At 36.9% G+C, this 21,858-nt stretch overlaps 1 protein-coding gene across 6 annotated transcripts in view; it reads left to right on the plus strand.

Moving 5' to 3' along the window:
- Positions 1-21,858, plus strand: part of NAV3 (neuron navigator 3) — a 430,062-nt gene that overhangs the window by 383,087 nt on the left and 25,117 nt on the right. For 5 of the 6 annotated variants that reach the window (XM_051846465.2, XM_051846466.2, XM_051846470.2 and 2 more), the window contains 9 exons: positions 5,574-5,695; positions 6,631-6,651; positions 7,334-7,506; positions 9,060-9,213; positions 10,379-10,553; positions 15,250-15,347; positions 18,657-18,752; positions 19,009-19,177; positions 20,304-20,539. In XM_051846465.2, the coding sequence (XP_051702425.2) occupies positions 5,574-5,695; positions 6,631-6,651; positions 7,334-7,506; positions 9,060-9,213; positions 10,379-10,553; positions 15,250-15,347; positions 18,657-18,752; positions 19,009-19,177; positions 20,304-20,539 (1,244 nt within the window). The remainder of the gene's footprint in view (positions 1-5,573; positions 5,696-6,630; positions 6,652-7,333; positions 7,507-9,059; positions 9,214-10,378; positions 10,554-15,249; positions 15,348-18,656; positions 18,753-19,008; positions 19,178-20,303; positions 20,540-21,858) is intronic. The other variant, XM_008256837.4, reaches the window with a different exon arrangement.

Consider the following 21,858-nt stretch of genomic DNA (forward strand, 5'->3'; position numbering starts at 1 on the left):
ATTTAATAAATCACCAAGGTCTGTTGATCGCTGCCCTGTAAATACCTCTTGGATGTGTTCTCCGATGCTGTGTCACTGTGCATCATCACCTTCCTGTTCTGACTCTTGCCCCCAGTTTACACCATTCTCCACGCTGAAGCCAGGGCAATTGTCTAAAAACACATTAACTTTAGGATGAAAAACAATTTCATTGGCATGGCATAACCCTTCTTTGATAGCTTTATACATAGAACAAATATGTATTGATTGCCTATCACATGCCAAACTCATTGTAGATTTTTGCTCTTTTGTTACATTACATATTCCACATTTCAGCTCTATTGTTTTTCTTTCAATTCTTCATAAATTCATTATATATTCTATTTTTTTTCAGTTGGAACATTATTCTACATTTTTTGTTCAGCATTAAAAACTTGTTCAGAGACTGCAGGAGTTAGCCTAAATATGCCTTCCTCCCCCCTGTCGCCCCCTCACCCCCCCCAAAAAAAAACCAGTAAGGTCCCCTGTGACATGTTTCTAGAAATAGCTGTCATTCCCTTACCAAAATTTTTACTATACTTTGGTGCCTTTATTTAAGGTCTGATTTTCCTGATTTATAGCAGAAGGGTTTGTTTTTTCATCCCAATCTCCAGAATGCCTTGCATACAAAAGGGGGATTTATTACAATTTTATAGAAAAGAATAACATAATTTATTTATTTATTTATTTATTTGGACAGGCAGAGTGTGCAGTGAGAGAGACAGAGAGAAAGGTCTTCCTTTGCCATTGGTTCACCCTCCAATGGCCACTGCAGCCGGTTCACCACGCTGTTCCGATGGCAGGAGCCAGGTACTTATCCTGGTCTCCCATGGGGTGCAGGGCCCAAGTATTTGGGCCATCCTCCACTGCACTCCCGGGCCATAGCAGAGAGCTGGCCTGGAAGAGGGGCAACTGAGACAGAATCCGGCGCCCTGACCAGGACTAGAACCCGGTGTGCTGGCGCCGCAAGGCAGAGGATTAGCCTAGTGAGCCGCAGCGCCGGCGAAAAGAATAACATAATTTTAAATGTACTTTAAATTTTAGGAAAACAGTTTTTTGTAGTGAGATATACTTAAATTGAAGGACAAACTAGTTCTCTGTGGGCTACTTCTGTTAAGAATTTAGCAACTTTCCAAGTGGGAGAGTTGATTTATATGCTACCCGGAAAATTACTGCATATTTAAAGCTTATCTTAGAGCTATAATAAAGCAGCTTATGTTCTAAATCTTCATGTCGTAAATAGGTCCAGAAGGGATTTAAAAAGGCTTAATCCTTTCTTTAATACAGCACAAGTCACTGAAGTGAAACTTTCTGGAAGGATTCCTTTTATCTTAAGCAACAGGTAGCTTCATATATCCATTGGAATAAAAAAATTGGAATTCCTTTGTTCAGAAATGTAGGAGGGTAGTAACTAAGATGAAAAACTGGTAAGTTTATCTAAAGTTATCAAGAATATTAAAAATTAATTTTACAAGCTTCAATAACAACAAAAATAGGTTACAAAGACTGAACATTAGGGGCTCTTTAGATGGTATTTCCATAATATTAATACTTAGTAGTAAATTTAGTGAGCTTACTTATTATTATCACATTGACCACTAATATTACATGGAGAAAATAGTCAGTTGAACTAATAAGTATCTTTCTGCGAGTTAAGGTGATTGGATAGCTTGTAAATTTATATTCTGAAATCATATTGAAATTCGGTTTTTGAGTCCTTTGAAATATATCTGTGATATAAATTTTAACATTGATATAAATAGATGAAATGAAGCAATTTTTTTTTTTACTTGAGAAGAGACAGGCTCCCAAATACTGATTTACTTCCCAGTTGCCAAAATGTCCAGGACTTAGTCACACTGAAGCGAGGAACTAGAAACTCAAACCTGGTCTCCCATGTGGGTGGCACAGACCTAACTACTTGAGCCATCACCTCTGAACCCAGGTTGTACATTAGAAGGAAGCTGGAATCAGGAGCAGACCAAAACTTGAACCTTGTCACTCCAGTATGGGATGCAAACATCCCCCTGTTAGCTTAACTGCTAGGCAAAACACCTGCCTCAGAATAAGATGATATTTTATAGACAGTCAAAACCGTGGCAAAATCATTTACCAATTTATTATGTACATTTCTGTTTCCATAAATTTATATCTCATATTTATTAGCAGATAATAACCATCTATAATAAAATATTTATTCATTATAAACATATCAAAGCACCTGCTGTGTACTTGGCACTCTATTAGATGTTGAAATACAAAAATAAAAAATAATGACTCTGTCCTCATATGGCTCACATCCACCGCAGTGAAAGGGAAATTTTATACACACATGCGCACACATAGATACACACAAAGCAGTTGTACAAGTGTAATTGTTATAAAGCTGAAAATTGAAGGTAATGGAAAACGTTACTTTTTATGAGTATAAGAAATGTACTATTGATTTTTAAGTCACTGCCTCTGGGTGAACAAGGGATTTTTTCTTAAGATATAGCAAGTACAGGTAAACATCCTATGTATTATATTGCTGTCAAGATTAAATGTTTATTAGGAATAATGGTAGGCAAACATAGTTGTATTGAATGAATAATTAGAATGCATTTATTCAACAACTACATATTGATTGCCTTCCACAGCTCCTGCTCTATACAAGGTCATGGATATATAATGATAAAGAAAGTAAACATAGCCTTTACTCTATTGAACTTTTGGTCTTGTGGAAGAGCAAAAATAAAAGATTGTATCTGATCATTGGTGTAGCAGATTGTGCTTATCAAAAAGGCTGTAAACTTTAAGAGGGGCAAAAATAGATGCTACACAGAGGGGAGGTGCAGGGATCCCTACTAGTACTTGCATACTCAGAAAAGTCTTTTCCAAGGTAGCAGTATCTGAGAGGAGATTCCAGGAGTACTTACCAATTCATATTGTAAATATTGAGGGAGGAGGAGTTCAGGAAAGCCTTGAGCAGAAAAGATTAGTACCATTATGGGAGTGATACAAGGAAGATAATTAAAAGGGGAAATAAGAAGAACGCAACTTATAGAAGTAATTAAAAGTATTGAGTGATTTTAGGGCATATTTAATAGCTGAAATTTCTTCTCATTTTGTTAAAATGAGGACTCATTGAAAAGTCTTAAGTAAAAGAGTGATGGGGAAGTTTTACTTTTAAAGTTTCTCTAGTTATTGTTTATAGAATGGTTTGAAAGTCAATCCATTGAATAGCTTTTCCTGCTGTAGAGCAGGTGTGTGATTTTGGTAGCCTGAATTGGAACAGCGACTGTGCAGAGGGTGGGAAGTGGAAAATGAGTGAGTAAATGAACAAATGAAGAAAATTTCTACTTCTAAAATAGACTTCTCTTTTCACTCAGTTTTTTAAATATTCATTAGTTAACCATTCTTTAGGAAGTCCTGTAATGCTTCTTATACAGAATCAATTACTTACAAGTACTGGGAAGGAACTGTTCAAGAAAACAAAAATGCATTCCTTTAATTCCATTATTTTGAAATTATAGCTGTTCTAGTCCTTATCAACAAATGTACTCATGTGAAGGCAACTATTACCTCAGATGATTACTATTTTCTCATGATTATAACATATCTTTTTCATTATTGAGGAATAATCAAATAAGTATGATTTATTAATTCTGTATATAGTAAGAGTTTTGGAATATTCAAACACTTTATATATCTACTCTATTTGTTAAAGTTATTAGGAAAAATCTATGTCTTGTTCAGAGAAGCTAATAGCCAACCACAGCAGAAATCTAAAACATTAGCAAATATCTACATATAGTCCTCTATTATTTATTAATATGAGTTCCATATTAGTTGATTGAAGAATAGTGGGTTTCTTTACTGTTGAATCTAGAGAGGACACATAAACAGCTTGATTTAGGTTTTGGGATCAGTACTGCTTTTTAAATGCAAAAGCAGGAAATATTCTCATAATTATTTTTAAAAATAGTTTTAAGAGACAGAAAAATTTACCTACATGTATTTCCTATTATAAAATTTGTCAGCATGATTACCCTAATGGAAAACTTATGGTACTTACTGATATTCATGTATGAGGATACTTCAAAATATGGAAAATGAAATTAAAAAGTATGTTTATGTTGATGCAAAGAGTTGTAAAATCCATGCATAGGAAATGTCTTCAACAAGTTCTTGGAAAATTCATGTTACGAGAAAACTGCATGGATTCAAATTTTTTCCAGCAAACCAACCTACATTTTAATACCGTTTTCCATGAACTTTTAGAGGTATATTCACATATAAGTGTGAGTACATATATGTATATGTATATATTATACATCCACACACATGCTCATTTAATATGTTTTGAAAATAATACAAAATACTTTTATCATTTTACTATTCAATAATTCAGTCAACTGGAGAGTCTTGTATTTCTACTGTTCTTTCTATGGAAATTTTTTGAAAGCCCTATGATAATTTTGACATCTTACAAGTTCCACTGAGATGTTTTGCTTGGTTAATCTGTTGATGCCAATTACATGTATTAATAGAAATGGCCTAAAACCAAGTCTGACCTTTAAGATAATATTGTAAATTTCAGTTCACTATATGTAGATAAAATTTCAATTTAAGTTTTAGTTATAATAATAAGTACATCTTTAAGCAGATTGTATGGAATAAGTGGATAGCTTCAAAATGATTAAATATCACATGCTTTTCTCTTCACAATATCTTGTGTAACTGGAGAAACACTCTGCTTTTTTGCACAGTTGGTATTACAATTAGTATAGCGGTGAGGTATTTTTCAGTGATGTGTTCAAGTGCAAACTACTTTTCATAATTAAACTCATTTTAGTGGTGTGGTTTAAGAATAAAATTAGGTACTCCAGAGGCATCCTAGGCATGTAGTAAAAGCAGGTTTTATTATTGCTTGCTGTTACTGGCGTCACTTTTAACTATGCTAAGTCATAGACACGTTCTTTGTTTAACTCATAAAGCAGGTTCACATAGACTGTCTTGAGGAGCTTTCCCCATGACTCTTTGACCGTGGCCACGTTCCTTCACTTCCTTGCGCTTCAGCCTCCTCATCCATGACATGCTCTGCTTGCATGGCTTCCAGTTTATTTGGGATCTAAGATGGCATCTTTGTACAAAATGGAAAGTTAATACATTTAGCTGTGGTAACTTTATTCAAAGCACAAATTTTAAAAAGACACAAATGTGTTTCCATTTACTCCATGTAATTAATCATTTGGAATAAATCATTTTGAAAGTACTGCTTGATCTAGGTATTAAGTAGAAATCACCAGCATAGCATTTCATTTTTGGATGAAACTCAGAACTCATTAAACCACCAGTGCTTGTGATCATTGAATCTTAATGCAGATAACTAAGCTAACGAAATCAAATACAACTGTACTTTATTAAATTGATAAAACCAAAACTGCAGTGAAATGATCTGTACAAAGCTTTGTTAGACTTCGAGAACTTTCCCTGAGAAAGCCCAAAAACTGACATGCTCAGATTGAGGTGGCACGACCAGACCAGATGTGATACTTTCTGTCTTTTGCTAGACCTCCGCATCCGAAGACAGCACTCCTCCGAAAGTGTTTCTAGCATTAACAGTGCCACGAGCCATTCCAGCATTGGCAGTGGTAATGACGCTGACTCCAAGAAAAAGAAAAAGAAAAACTGGGTAAGCTGTCATCACATCTCATTCAGCGGCTTATTATTGGAAAATGAATTAGGCTTTTTCCTTCGAGGCTTTAGAGTTTAGATGAGAACTACAGCACTTTACAAAGAGACCCGTTGAAATGACTGGCAGCTCAGATGGGGCACTTACCGTGGCGACACGGGGCTGCAGAGCACACAGTTTGGAGTTGGAATTAAACATGGGTTTGAATACTCCATTGCATCTTGGGCAGATTACTTCATCTCTGGAGGGGACTGGAGTTTCCGATCTGAAAAAATATAATAACTAATAACAACTTTATAGAGTTTTAGTAACTCAAAATAAGGTAACAACTGTAAGTAAATGGGTTGGATCGGGGGTTATTGTAGGAATGGAGACAATGAAGAAAAAGATTATGATTATGGTGATGCTGGAGGTGGTGGTGGTGGTGGAGGTGGTGGACTGTAGTGTTGGAGGAAAAGAACTGGAGTTGACACAGTGAAAGAAGTTGTCTTGAAAGCTTCCCCTCACTGCCAGAACCATAAGGTTTCACTCATAAGAAGTCAGGTGCCTTAGTGTGTGCTTGCTTTTTTGTAAACTAAGGGAAAGTAGAAGAAATATAGAAATGTACTTTAACAGAATTGCGCCTCAGTTTGCTAGAAATGTAACTGATAATATTAAGCAATTGCTTAAAAAACTGAGAGGGCTATAGTGTCATTGCAAAAAGTTTAAAAACGATGAATTGAAAGACTTAATACATGAAATGAAGGTAGATTTTACTACAACTCAATGCAATATTAAACAGAATTGTCAGAGGATTTTACTGGCATGCTTTCTATAAATAATGGAAAAATATCTTTTTTGTTTTAAAAAATGTTTATGCAGGTAATATTTTTAAAAAACTGATCAACCTTCATTCCCTTGATTTGTAATTCCACACTCTTTCATGTTTCTGCAAGGTGAACTCTAGAGGAAGTGAGGTGAATATAAACTGGACAATTTGGCATGCATCTATTTAAAAAAAAAACCCTATCTTGGCATGAATGCTATTCATTTTGGCAGTAGGCTTTTATACCTTTTAAAAACAGATTACCTTGTATGTCTTTTCTTTGTGTCTTTTCATTTTAATCTCAAATTTTAAAGAGAAGTAAAACCACTTTCTGAATAGAGCTGTAGGGGACACCAATTCTGGTTTTGAATAGTCTGGGAATTGAAAATTTGAATAGAAAATCACAATTAATGAAGTGCTAGGTGAATTTGATTTCATTTTGCTTTTTAAGTTTGTACTGTCAGCAGGATATGACTTGATTGTAGCGCTAAAGTGGCCATTTAAAACAAATTGCCTTGAAGAGAGAGGCATTGGGAATGGAGATCCCTTCAAGGTACTTAGTTTTAAATGAGTGCTCTGACAGCCGTGCCCTTGACCTTGCACTTTTTCAAAGCCTTCCTATGTTTGCGCTGTGCTGGATTAATACAAGAATAAAATGAAAACACAAAACACGGTATCATTTACTTTAGAGATACCGTGCTGCAACTGTTAATACTCTGCTTATACCTACTGACCCCAGGCAGCGGCTAGGATGGCACCTGCAAACTAACGCCCCACAGTCGAAGCTCTCCAAGTGCTCACAGACCAGATGGTAATGTCTGTCCTCTTTTCAGCTAAGAAGCTCTTTCAAACAAGCCTTTGGGAAGAAGAAGTCCACCAAGCCTCCTTCCTCCCATTCGGACATCGAGGAGCTTACTGATTCATCTCTCCCGGCTTCCCCCAAGTTGCCCCATAATGCTGGCGACTGTGGTTCTGCAGCCATGAAGCCCTCGCAGTCGGCCTCAGCGTAAGTCACTCACTGCCGCGGCAGGATGCTGAGAGAGTTCCTAGGAAACTGCTTCAGGCCGAGCTTATGTCTGTGTCCTAAATGCAATCAGTGCACTTTCAAAAGGCAACACCTTATCTACACTGATCATTTGCAGATTTTTCTGAGAATGCGAGACAGTGCTCATTTCCCTGTTGTTTTTTATAGATCAGAATGTGAGTGTGTCGTGATTTCTCTCTCTCTACTTTTCTGAATCATTATTCTCACTTCTTTTCACTTGCATTTGTCCTTGTGTCTGTCTAACTGTACATCCATGCAGGTCACCCCTTGCCTGGCCACCAAAGAAACGGCAAAATGGCCCTGTGATCTACAAGCATAGATCCCGGTAAAATGGAGTGTGGTGCATGAAAACTGCGACGATCTGAGTTCTAACCTAAGCAGGGTTCCTTTTTCTAAAGTCACATGCATGCATTTTAACCATAAATACATACTCTATTTCTGTATTTCAACTAAAATTTGCTTTCCTGAAAGCAGTCTGTATTCAGTTTTTTCTAGTAGGGTATGTTTCTAGTAGCCCCCGTCTTTATAACACAAGAGAGAAAACGGCATATAGAATTTAGCAATGTGTCTGATAAGATGATTCTCTTTGTTTCATATACTGTGTAGGTAGGATATCCACATATGTTCATGATTCTCCCTGGCATGGAACAGTCATATAGGACAGGGCCGCTTTGTCTATGCAGTTTCATCACATACAGAATTATAGAAGGACGAATGTACCATGTCATTTTGTGACCAGCAACCTAGTTCTCAGATTATGAATGGAGAAGATATTTGTTAATATAAAACAAATTATTTTGACAGATTGTTTTACCTAGCTGTCCACAAAACAACAAAACAAAACATTAAAGATGTGATGAGTATGACCTGCAGACAGCCCCAGCTTGCCTGCTACTCTATTGAAACCTGTGATTTAGCTTCATTAGCTGTGATCTCCTAAATCAGCTGAGCCTAACAGGAAGATTATATAATACACATCCATTATTTAAACATCCAAAACAGATCTCTCTAATTTATTTTTCACATTGTTTATATTGGATTTTCATGGTAACTGGAAGACATTGTTGAGGCAAATAAGGTAATTTTTTGTAGTCTTTTACGAGACAAAAAAAAATCAACATTTTAAGGACATAATCACTTTGCTTTTAAAGAGGAATATTTCCCATATTGCAAATGGGGATTTAAGTCCCTTGAGAAATGAATGAATACAGTGACGTAAAGTAAATATCCACAACCATGGAACTTTGAGGATCATTTTATACCTACTAATAAGAGATTGGAAATTTTAGAAAATAGGAAGAAATGATTTTTTTGAAGCATAGCTACTTTCAGTTTTGAGCTTGCAGATGTGTTACTGTTTGCAAAACTCCTTATCCTTTCTCTAGGTTTCACCAGCAGCACATAATTTCCATACCTGCTGGATAATTTTGCAGTTCAGCCTCTACAGAAGGCTTGCTTTTCCTAATCCGCTGCCTTCCGCAGCCCACCGATTCTCGGTTTGTTTCCTTCCTCAGGATCTGTGAATGCACAGAGGCTGAGGCAGAGATAATTCTGCAGCTGAAGAGCGAGCTCAGAGAAAAGGAATTAAAACTAACGGATATTCGGCTGGAGGCCCTCAGCTCCGCTCATCATCTGGATCAGATCCGCGAAGCCATGAACCGGATGCAGGTCAGCACTGACGCACCTCCTCGGAGGAAAATGCATACGAATGCTGCTGCTTCTCTTCTGGTTATTACAGAGTAGATGCCACTTTGGTGCCCACTGTGGAAATGTACTCCATTTTTTCACTCTTTACAACTGATTTCCTAATACCGAATGGAGAATTGTTCCGTATGTTGGCTGGAACAGGCAGTGCAAACTGGCCAGCTGTCCCCAGACACCATCAGAGACACTTGGAGGAGCCCTGGATTCAGGTGGAGAGGAAAGTCTTTAAAGACTGCTACAATTCTTGAGTATTCACTTTGCCAGGGTCTACCTTTAAGTTGGCCCTTTTTCCTGTCCCTTTGAAATCCTATATTCAAAGACCTGCACCTCTTTTCAACTGAAAAACAAAAGTGTTGAGGAAACTACAGAAATTCAACAGGAGCTCTCTGACTGTGGAAGGAAAAGCGATTTAGAATGCCATCTGTAAAGTGAAGGTTTTGTATTTTTTGGAAGCATCTACAGGCTAAATTTGGAACCAGTCTGTGTTCACACCAAGTTTCCACTTTATTACTGTAAACCAGTAATCACTTGGTCCCACAGATGACTGAAATAAGAAAAGCCCATTGCTGAGTGGATTCATCTGCCCTGTACATATCTCTCCAAAGGCTTTTTGCTATTTTTATGAGCTTAGGGCCCTGTTTTGAAGGAGAAAAACTTCAGATATTAGCTGGGATTCTCGAATAATTTTAAATCACCTTATTTATATTATTTTTATTTTGTGCTTTTTCAATTCTCAGTGAATTCACAGTATTACAAGTGGCATTAGTTGTCTATGAGATTTTAACATCCCTTTTAAAATGAAAACTCTGTGAACTATTAAGTTTTATTATCCTGCTCAAAAATATGATATATTCAAAAATAATTCCAAGAAGTGTCTAATGGGTGGTGTGCCAGTATTTGTTTATACAGTAATATGTGAGTGTGGGTGTCGGTGTGGGTGTGTGTGTGTGTGAGAGAGAAAAGGTTAGCATTCCGTCTTTGGAAGGAATCTGTAATCAGCTAAATTGGTTTATATAGCATATTCGTACTGCTTGATTTCAGACACAAACTTAACTCTGATAAAAGCCTTGGTGCTGTTTGCCCAGTGAAACTCACGAAATGTTTCCCACGCTTTCTGGCTTCATAACAGAATGAAATTGAAATACTGAAGGCTGAAAACGACCGGCTGAAGGCAGAGACCGGTAACACAGCTAAGCACGCTCGGCCGCCATCGGAATCGTCAAGCAGTACCTCCTCCTCCTCTTCCCGGCAGTCGCTGGGGCTCTCTCTAAACAACCTGAACATCACGGAGTCTGTGACCTCAGGTGACCTAGTGCGCATGCTTGCCTAGATCACAGCAGGCCTGGGACTTAACAGGGGTCAGGGAGAGTGGTGTATTGTGCATCTTCTTAAAAACGGGTGTTGGTGGGAGCAGACCTTTAGTGCGGTGGTTAAGGTGCCCAGTTGACACACTGGAGTGCTTGGTTTGATACCCACTTCTGACTCCTGGCTTCAGTTTCCTGCTCATACAGACTGGGGAGGCAGTAGCGATGGCTCAAGTAATAGAATCCCACTTCCTCTCAACCCTCCACGTGGAAGTCTTGGATTATATTCATTTCAGCCCCTGCCTAGCTCTGTCTATTGCAGGCTTTTAGGGAGTGAAGCATCAGATAAGAATTCTATCTCTTTCTTGCTATCTGTCTCCCTGCCTCTCAATTAAATGAATAAAGATTTTTTTTTTAAAAGAAAAGATAGAGCTAAGCTGTGATGGAGTTCTTAAAATAAGTGCATATAGGTTATTATTTAATATAAAGGTTTTTAAAGAACATACACATAAAAAGGTATTTTCTAAGACATAGTCCTGTCTTTATCTTTTAAATTATTCTATTTGCAATTTTAAATTAATGTTCTTTGAAAGACTGGACCTTAAAGATACAGTTTTCACATCTTTTAAAATATTACTCTTTCTCTCTGTCTCTCCCTCTCTCTGTGACTTTACCTCTTAAATAAATAAAATCTTTTAAAAATATAACTTGTGCTTAGGCAATATGAGAACTTTCCCTATGATTATTTATAAGATGAAGAAAAAAATACATACCATCAGTGATGATTATTAGAGTTTATGAATATAACACTGACAACCTCAGGCAGTTGTACAGTATTTTAAGTGTACACAGCCGATTTACAACTGTGTTATGATCTATTCTTAAATTCACTGCATGATCCTGCATGATGCTGCCTCTAGAGAACATCATGCTACTGCATCACCCAGTCTGCAGCTCCATTCAATTTTCAGTGAATAAAAAGAACACACTGAATTCTGTTATTGTCTTCAGCAATACTAATGATGGAACAAGGGACCAGATTTGATTAGATTGCAAGTGGAATCATAGGCCATAATGTCATCTTACCATCTGATGAACTGTCCGATTACAAAGTGTAACTGCTTCTGTGGCAATGATGGACTTGATGGATATAGGATTTAGTTTAGCTGTTTAGGCAGGGAACAGTGGTCATTGCAAAACCCAGCCACCAGATGACGCTTGGAAACCAAAATTATACATGTTCCTGGGTAACTACAGATTCCATTGAGGAACTGAAGCCCTTCACTGCTTCACAGCCTGACTTAAATCATAGAAAATATATAAGGAGAATGCAGGGTGGGGGGATGGGTTACATAGAGTGCTGATGCTGCTTAGATTTGTTATTATAAATCATATCTCTGTATAAAACAAAAACTTTAAAATTCTATTAGGACTGCACTTCATATTGTAAATAAAATGAATGGCCCAAATATATGCATGCCTTCATTGTATATATAAAAGTCAAGTACAAACTCCTGTAATTCAGGAAAACAATATTTATAAAAATTTGGGACCATAACTTACTTCCCACAAGCAGAACCAGAGGATATTACAGTTTTTTCGCAGAATTGTTTCTTCAGATGATTGTTTGATTGGTGTGAACAGGAAAGACCCAGAGTGAGTCGTGCTGTGACAATTCCACTTTCAGTAAAAGGAGTTCGAAAAAATTCTCAGAGAAAAGGAATAATGTTTATAACAGCAAAACTTACTAAACACAGGATTAAGTGCCTTAAAAATTATCTCTAGTGTTCTCAATAGCCCTACAAGTTAGGTTCTGTTTAAGCTGCATTTTACAGAGGAAACAGACTCAAGAAAGTGACTCTGGTTATTTCTTTATGATCATGCAAGTAGTAAATGGCAGAGAAATTGTTAAACCCAGGCCTGGATGAATCAGGTGCCTAGCATTTTAACCATTGTATTAATTTTGCTTTAAGTAGTCACATATATAAAAACTGGAGACAGTCATTCACTCCTTTATTGCTCAGTATTTATCTTCGTACCTATCGGTAGTAAGTTCATTTTTTACATGCATTTTGAGAGTTAGTATAACACAAAATTCATAATATGTCCCAACAAATTTAAACAGAGGAGTAGGTATTTAGCATGGTGGTAAAGAAGCCATTTGGGATGCCCGCAACCTCTATCAGAGTGCCTGCGTTCCAGTCCCAGCTCTGCTCCCAGTTCTGGCTTCTTGCTAATACCCATGCTGTGATGGCAGCAGATGCTGGCTCAAGTCCTTGGGTCTATGCTACCCATAGGGACTGAGTTCTCACTTCCGAGCTTCAGCCATTTGGGTTCCAAGTACCTTTAGCTGTTAAGAGCATTTGAGAATGAACCAGCAAGTAGAAGATTCTCTCTCTCTCTCATTCTCCCTCTCTCCTTCTCTCCCTCTATCTCTCTTTCCTTTCCTCCCTCTCCTTTTCCCTCTCCCTCTCCTTCTCTCTCTTCCTTCACACCCTCTCAAATAAAATATAAAGTAATATTTTTCTAGAAAATCTGAGCATATTTGTGGATTCATGGGGTTAAATGCCTTTTCATGGACTACTAGTCAGTAGGTGATGTGACCTTAACCAACTTAAACATCACTCCATGCCACTCCCTGCCCTCCCATTAGTCTCTATCTTCCCCTACCACACCCAACTCTTAAATGAAGCTGTTTTGCACTTGTTATTGTTTATAGAACCTCTTTCTCTGGCTCACTTACCTAGCACCTTGCAAACTTCTGGTCTTATCTCCTAATACCACTGCTTTTAGGAAGCCTTCCAGTATTATCTAGTCAAAGTAGTTTCCCTTCAGTCACTCTCTGCTTTACTGTCCTGTTTGTTTCTAGCTCAGCATATAACACATTCGAAAATTGCCTTGTTGAGAATGTGTCTTCCAGAAGGGCAGAGTGGATTCACTTGACTTCTTATCTTGATGTTCATTGCCAATGACCAGAATGGTTTTTGATATCTTTTATGCTTAATAAGTATTTGTTGGCTATTTCAAAACATTTGTGAATAACTGATTGAGTACTAAAGAGGTAATTTGGACACAGACTACAAGAATTGAGATGTGAACAGCCAACTGTAAGCCACTCTAAACTTCTGAGAAAAGGAGCAAGAGGATTAAATGGCAGTTAAATCAAAGAAAGAAGTTTGACATAGTTGAAAAAGGTGAAAATGTGATAGACTGTGAGGATGTTGTAGAAAAATAATTAAATTCCTGCACAAGAGATTGTTTTGATAACAAAATTTCTAGGGGAATTTGCATGTTCTCCAAACTCTAAAAGTTGTTTTAATTCTCTTAAAATGTGTTCTTCACTCCATTCTCTGCAAACAACAGTTTAACAAGATGGCTCCTGAAAATGGGTAGTCCTAAAGTCCTCAAGATGAAGAACACATAAGTTTGTAAGGAAGGAGTCAGAAGTGCATTTGAAGGCAGCCACAGTCCTGGGCTTTATGAATTTACAGTCAGAGCAGTTAGCCCTCTTGCCACTAGGCACTTGTGTTTTTGGTGCATAACTGAGTTTCCTTTACACAGAGGAAACTGTCTTCATATTCAGCTTGCGTCATTGTCAAAGAAAAGCATTTATTTTGACTTTGACTTATAATTATCCAAATTGAATATTAATCTATAATATATTAAAAAAATTAATCTTTAATCACATTTCAAGGCTGATATTTTTAAAGGTGAACTGGCTTTGCCTTGCTTCTATAACTCAGCTTTTCACTAGAAATACTATTTTTATTTTAAAGCCATTAGCATAAAAGATACCAAAGAGAAATAATCAGTATACTTCTATAGGAAAGTATAAAGGCGTAATTGAAATTCAGTAAACTTGGCCAGCGCCACGGCTCACTAGGCTAATCCTCCGCCTTGCAGCGCTGGCACACCGGGTTCTAGTCCCAGTCGGGGCGCCAGATTCTGTCCCGGTTGCCCCTCTTCCAGGCCAGCTCTCTGCTGTGGCCCAGGAGTGCAGTGGAGGATGGCCCAAGTGCTTGGGCCCTGCAGCCCATGGGAGACCAGGATAAGACCTGGCTCCTGCCATCAGATCAGCACGGTGCGCCAGCCGTAGCACACCGGCTGCGGCGGCCATTGGAGGGTGAACCAATGGCAAAGGAAGACCTTTCTCTCTGTCTCTCTCTCTCTCACTGTCCACTCTGCCTGTCAAAAAAAAAAAAAATTCAGTAAACTTAATGATCATAGATAGGAGTAAAGATATAATACAGATATAAATGTGCTAAATGTTCAGTAGTTTTGGTTGACAGTCAATCTCAGTACTTCTGCAGCATTAATTACATTGGAACTGAGCTTGTATATTTTAGATTGGATAGAAAAATAATATTGCTTTCAGTTTGCATGATTATGTCGATGAGCAAATGTTCCTCAAGTGTTATTTAGACTTTTCTGTAATAGAAAAGAAACTCCTTATTTCTTCCTCTAAAGTCGATGGCCCAATGCTTGCTTGAAGACTTCTGGAATGGAAATAACTTGTTTCATTGAAACTTTAGCCCAACCATAGTACATAATCTTCAAAGATGAGATAGATATTTTTTCAAATCAGTGAAGCCAGAATAGGAAGCATCTCCTACCAAAAGATATAAAACTATGAGGGGAAAACAGTGACAGAGTGAGCTAAGTGGCTCTGTTGTGTGTTTCTTTTGAAACTTCATAGATATTTTGCTAGATGATGCTGGTGATGCAACTGGACACAAAGATGGCCGCAGTGTGAAAATTATCGTCTCCATAAGCAAGGGCTATGGTCGAGCAAAGGTGTGTCTTTAATTTTAGTTGTTCTCTAACTAAAGAATTAAAATTAATATGAGTGAAATGTATTTTTATTTTTGAAGTGTTCATTAATATAAAGAGAACAGATTTCATGTATTTCATAGGTACAGTTCTGAGATGATAACCACACTTCCCCCAACCTCTCCCCTCCCACAATCCCCCTCCTTCCCGCCTTTCATTTTTTCTTTAATTTTTGCAAAGACATGATTTAAACCCCCTCTGTAATCCCAGGATTAATTCACTACTAACCACAATATTCAACAAGAAAAATGGAAGACCACAGTTCCACAGAAGTATGAACAAGGACTAAAAACAATAGTTATATCACAAGATGTCTGTTTCATCCCTATATATTGTTTGTATTCTATATTAATTGCCACATATCAGAGAAAACATGCTATTTGTCATTTGTATTTCATGTTTGAGTGTTTGTTCCTGTGAATATACTATCAGAGGTGTTTGCTTTGGCTGGAGTTTAAAATGTTATAGAAGCATGCAAGTTAGGAATCAAAGAAATGGTATTAGGAGAATGTGCTGAAATGTCAGTAAGATTGCCCACATCCCATATTGGAGTATATGGGTTCAGTATCTGGCTCTGGCTCCTGACTCTGGCTTGCTGCTAATACAGACCCTGGGAGGCAGTGGTGATGGCTGGCTTGAGTAATTAGGTTCCTGCCATTCACATGGGAGACCTGGATTAACTTCCCAGTTCCTATTTTCAGCCCAGCCCCATCGCATCCCAGCTGTTGAAAGAATCTGGAGAGTGAAAAAGAAAATAGGATCATTTTCTCTGTCCATCTTTCTTTCTCTGCCTCTCAGATAAATAAAACTAAAAAATATATATAATTTAAAAAGAAATGACATCATCATACATGTAAAACTATCTCTCATGTACCACACATTCATTTCCCTAAAAAGAATTTGATTTATTAGGTATTTACATTTCTGAAACTTTAAAAAATTGCTTTTACATAAATGTATTATCTAACATGCTCTTTCAGTGTCATCTATAGAATGTAATGATTATGCTGCAACATCACTAGAAATGTCAGTGTAGTCTTTGTACAAAGAGAAGACTGTGCTAAGTTAATATTCCAGATTTGGACAGACATTCTCCTGAATTCAGTAGGACAAATCCCATCAGTGCTACTTATCTGTATCATTTTTCAGTAATCCTAAATGGATCAAGCAAGCATTTCAACCTTTAGAATTAAATATTGCCTTCACATTGGCATTTATTTATACTCTTACACCTTCTAAAAAAATTCTAAAATGGAAAGAAAGTAGAGCAGAGGAGAGAAGATAGGAGAGGGGAGAGGAGACGATAGACAGAGGGCAAGGAAGAGAAGAGAAGAGAAGAGAAGAGAAGAGAAGAGAAGAGAAGAGGAGAGGAGAGGAGAGGAGAGGAGAGGAGAGGAGAGGAGAGGAGAGGAGAGGAGGGAAAGGAAGGGGTTGAGTGTTTAGCTGAGTAGCCAAGAATATAAATGTTTAAGTATCCAAAATTTTTCTGTCAAACAAACAAAAATCCTTTGGAATTTTAAAATACTTGAAGAAGTACATTTGAAAAGTGAGATAGTACTTTTGAATTGTACAGTGAACAAATGTTCCAAGGAGTGCAGTGACATAAAATTTCTGCATGAGCTGCAGATGTGTGCCTGGTTTTCCCTAGTGGGTCTTTCTGTGAGAGGCTTTGAGTCTCAGTGAAACCTAAATGAACTCTAACTTTGAAGCAGCTGCTTATAAAACAGTACAGATGTATCCATTTTGATTAGGTTCTGACACACTAGAAAACAAGGTCTCCTTTTTGGAATAATTTTGAAAACAATGCCTTTGAACATTTTTTCTAATAAAATTTTCAAGGAAGTGGTTGTTCTCATCTGCTTGGGTTGTCACAAAAAATATGGAAGATAGTGGCTTACGTAACAGAAATTTGTTGTCTTGTAATTCTGGAGGATGGCAAATCCAAGACCAAGTGCTGGCCAATTTGGTGTCTGGAGGGCACTGTCACCTTGGATTGCAGATGGTGAACTCCATCTGTCATAGCTAACCTTTACCCAGAGTGGACCGGGAGGGAGGCAGAGAGGCCTCTCCCTGGGCACTAATCTCATCACAGAGGCCCCACCCTCCTGATCTACTCTAACCCAAATCACCTCCCAAAGGCCCTATATTCAAGTATCTTTGTATTACTGGTAAGGATTTCAACACAGGAATTTTGAGGACCACAAACACTGAGCCCTTCATGGTAGCAAAAAAAAAAAAAACAGAGTTGTTCAGTTGGGAAATTCTCAGCGTTTTCTAAAAAAGGCTTCTAATTCAGTAATGGTGGTAATCTCTTACCCTTGTAATGTTAAAAACTGAGACCCTGAGCCATTGAGTGATTTACCTAAGGGCACATTTCTTAATTAGGTGACAGGGACCCTGTGTTGTAGAATCCCTGTGTTCTAACACTTGACTCAGAGATTATTCAACTGCCCCTCCAGACCAGACTTGGTGACTAAAACCAAGATTATAATGTTGTTTCATAACCACTATTTCATTTAGCCATTTCCAGTCATCATAAAAGAGGCTCCAGTAGGGCTATAAATCACAAATTGTTTGCTTTTCTAAAATAAGGAATTCCTCAAATTCACATCTTATGAAAAAATGAGATAAATTTAGGGCCATTATTTGTATTACCAAAGTATTTTTTGCTGGATAAGATGAATCCTGTTGGCTCATTGAATTTTCTGATTCAAAATAGGACCTATTTTTTTTTTCGTAAATGTGCAAATATCATTCTGCCATCAATGAGATATTTCTTAAGGATGGATTGGAATTTATATTAAAATTAATAAATAAAAAATCTATCAAAGGTAAAATCACAAAATATTAAGACCAAGTCCTAAGATTGGATGCTACAGTTGCATTCTGCCCCTCTCACCATTACCCTCCTACTGAGCAGCTGCTCATTAACAATAGACTCACTGCACTGAATCCTAAGATTGTTCTCTCTGATATCCTTCCATTTTATTTTCTGCTGAACAGATTATGAATCCATGTTCCTCGACACACCACTGTATCCAGTCTCTTGCTTTCTTTTTGTTGCTATTGCTATTCTTTTTTTTTTTTTTTTTTTTGGTTGGTTGGTTAGTTTGCCATAGTGTTTTATTTTATATACCCCACTGTAGCACCCATAGGGTTAATAAAGATGGTAGTATCCATCACCAACTACTTTAATACATTTGACTAGAAAATGTAGTCATAAAATAAGATGCATGGTAGTATTTTATTTTACTTTCTTTTTTTCTTATTTAGGATCAGAAATCTCAGGCATATTTGATAGGGTCCATTGGAGTTAGTGGAAAAACCAAGTGGGATGTCCTAGATGGTGTAATTAGACGACTCTTTAAGGTAAGTTATATAAGATACACTGATGTTAATTTTCAAATATATTTCTTTCTAGATACTTTAACAATATAGGCATATCTGTTTTTCTGCTCCTCCATTTCAAATAGAGAAAGCTTTTTCTCCTTATACTGCTTGATATTAAATTCTTAAATTTCCTATGTCTAAAAGTCTTGACAAGTAGTTTGATATCCCCGTGGGTCTTGTACTTGCTGTAGATGAGTTGAACCTCATCTGTGTTCTGTTCTGTGTGCCATTTTAGGAATACGTGTTCCGAATTGACACATCCAGTAGCCTTGGCCTGAGTTCTGACTGCATTGCTAGCTACTGTATAGGAGACTTAATCAGGTCCCAAAACCTGGAAGTGCCTGAACTGCTGCCTTGTGGATACCTTGTTGGAGATAATAATATCATCACTGTGAACCTGAAAGGTAAGAATAAAAACAGAAAGGAAAGCGCAGTTTTTTTTTTTTTTTTACGAAGTTTTCCTTTCCTTCCCTTTTTTCTTGATGTCAATTTCCCTTCAGATTTTCATATTTGTAACTTGTATTCATCACTCTGATAGTTTTGGTGTGGCATGACCATGTTTATTTTTAAAATACTAAATTCTAAGGAAATTAATTTTTTGAGTTATGGAATATGAAACTTAGAATAAAATTATTAAGATTTACCCAGATTAACTTAAAGGAATGTACTCTGCAGAATTTCAGATATCTAGATCTTCTCCATTATTATCTTTTATTGCAGGAGGATTCTAAAATTTATTGTGTATTCCAAAGTAATACATTTATTGCTATATCCATTTTTTAATATTATGTGTACTCTTTAAATATTTACTGCAATGGAGAATAAAATGGAAAATCTGAGATGAGAAATTATGTTTTTTTATTTTGAATAATGAGATTAAGTACATAAACTTGTCTCCGTAATTCCTTGTTTGTATATGTTAACATGTCAGAATACATCTATATATGCTATGATTTGGTAGGAGAATTTGTCAATATTATACTTTATAATTAATGTAATTGAGTTAATAAAAGGAGCTACTCTTGCTTTCCTTCTAAATAATTCCTGACCAAAACTCACGATTTGTGTTCTTCAAAAGCTAAAGTGGTTTGTAGATCTGGAATAGGTCATGAGATACAGAAGAAAAACGAGAAGGGGAAACAAATAAGACAAAGGACAAATAATATATTTGTGTATATGTGCAGAAATTCATCACATTAATTATTAACGTATAAACTGCCTTCAAGGGGAAGGATTTTATGATAAAATTTATATTGCTTCCATCTGTCTCTGGAAACATAAGTGGAAAATATGATGTAGACAGTGGAGGGGAGCCTGAATAAAAGGAAACAGCTTGCTTCATTTGGACATTCACTCCATCATATTGCTGATCGACAGTATTCTGAAAATGGCCATGTTTGTGGGATAGAAATGTCTAGGAAGTTATTCTGCATTCTTATGGATAACAAAGCTCTGTTCGTGATTGGCATCATAGTTTTCTACCTTCTGAAGAATAACAAGGCATGCTGTTCCTTTTGTTTCTTCCTTCAGGTGTAGAAGAAAACAGTTTGGACAGTTTTGTTTTTGATACACTGATTCCTAAGCCAATTACCCAAAGGTATTTTAACTTGTTGATGGAGCATCACAGAATTATACTCTCAGGACCGAGTGGTACTGGGAAGACCTATTTAGCAAACAAACTTGCTGAATATGTAATAACAAAATCTGGGAGGAAAAAAACAGAGGATGCAATAGCCACTTTTAATGTAGATCACAAGTCAAGTAAGGTAAGTAACAGAATCCTGAGACAACAGCTATTATTTGTCTGTGTCTTAATCAATCAAATTTTGACTTTATGTGAGACTTCTACATTGTACATGGAAAAAATATCCATAGCTTTAACTAAAGCTATAATGTGGTAGCTGAACAAATTTTATTTCATAAATTTAAACAAAACTGTTATTTTCAGTGACATCCAGTTGTAGGGTGTTCTATAAGGCATTGGAAGTATAACAAATGCAATGACAGAGCCCCTACTGTGTGGTTTGGTTTAGACATCCACTCAGGAGGTTAGAGTAGAAAGATGTTTGTACACAGTGCTATGGCAGCAATAGGGAAGAATGATTCTACCTGGAGGAATCGAATATTTATAAAAAGTCAGTACTCGTCTTGGATCTTAATAGATAAGTAGAAATTAACTAGAAAATTGTAGCAATGAGGATTTAAAATGCAACAATCAGAATCTTCCAGGCAGAAATTCTGGAAGTGACAAATTGCTTATTTCATATTTCTATAAGATTTCTTTTAGATACCTGAGGAGACAGAACAATGATCCATTTTACTGCCAGCTAAGGACTGATATACAGTAGTATTCAGCCTGAACATTCTCATTCATTAATGGACATGTAAGGTTGTAAAACCTACATGGGAGCAGGTGTGTGGAACAGCGGCTTAATCACCACATGGGATGCCCACACTGAATGTCTGAGTGCCTGGTTGGAGTCCCCACTATTATAGTTCTGATACAGCTTCTTGTTATTGTGCATATTGGCAGGCAGCAGGTGATGGCTCATGTAAACGTGTCCCCGCCACTTCTATGGGTGACCTGCATGGACTTCCAATCTCCTGATTTTAGCCTTGCCCAGCCAAGGAGTTTTCAGGCATTTAAGATCTGAACCAATGCATGGAAAATCAATCTGTCCTCTCCCTCTTCCTCTCTCTGCCCTTCAGATAAAATGAATAAAATGAATGAATAAAATAAATGAATAACTAAACCTAGCCAGAACTGTCATATAATCTGAATAAAATAAGGAATCCTAAAAGGGAAATAATTGATAGTTAACATATTCCAAACACTAAACTGATTTTACCTGTAATTATTTAAGCTGTGAATCAATGGAACTTATAGTTCTCTTTGGAAACTGCAATTAAAGCAAAACTTTAAGGATAACCCAATGATCCTGAGCCATATTATTATTGAAAATATAAACCAGTTAGATAATATAAATGACCTGGTATCTCAAAGAACTCAGGTATGAAAATTTTTGGAAATAGATGTGACTCCCTATAGCAACTCAAATCCTTTGGATTCTTTAAATAAACCAGA

The sequence above is a fragment of the Oryctolagus cuniculus genome, chromosome 11 (assembly GCF_964237555.1).
Source record: "Oryctolagus cuniculus chromosome 11, mOryCun1.1, whole genome shotgun sequence".
Lineage (NCBI taxonomy): Eukaryota > Metazoa > Chordata > Mammalia > Lagomorpha > Leporidae > Oryctolagus > Oryctolagus cuniculus.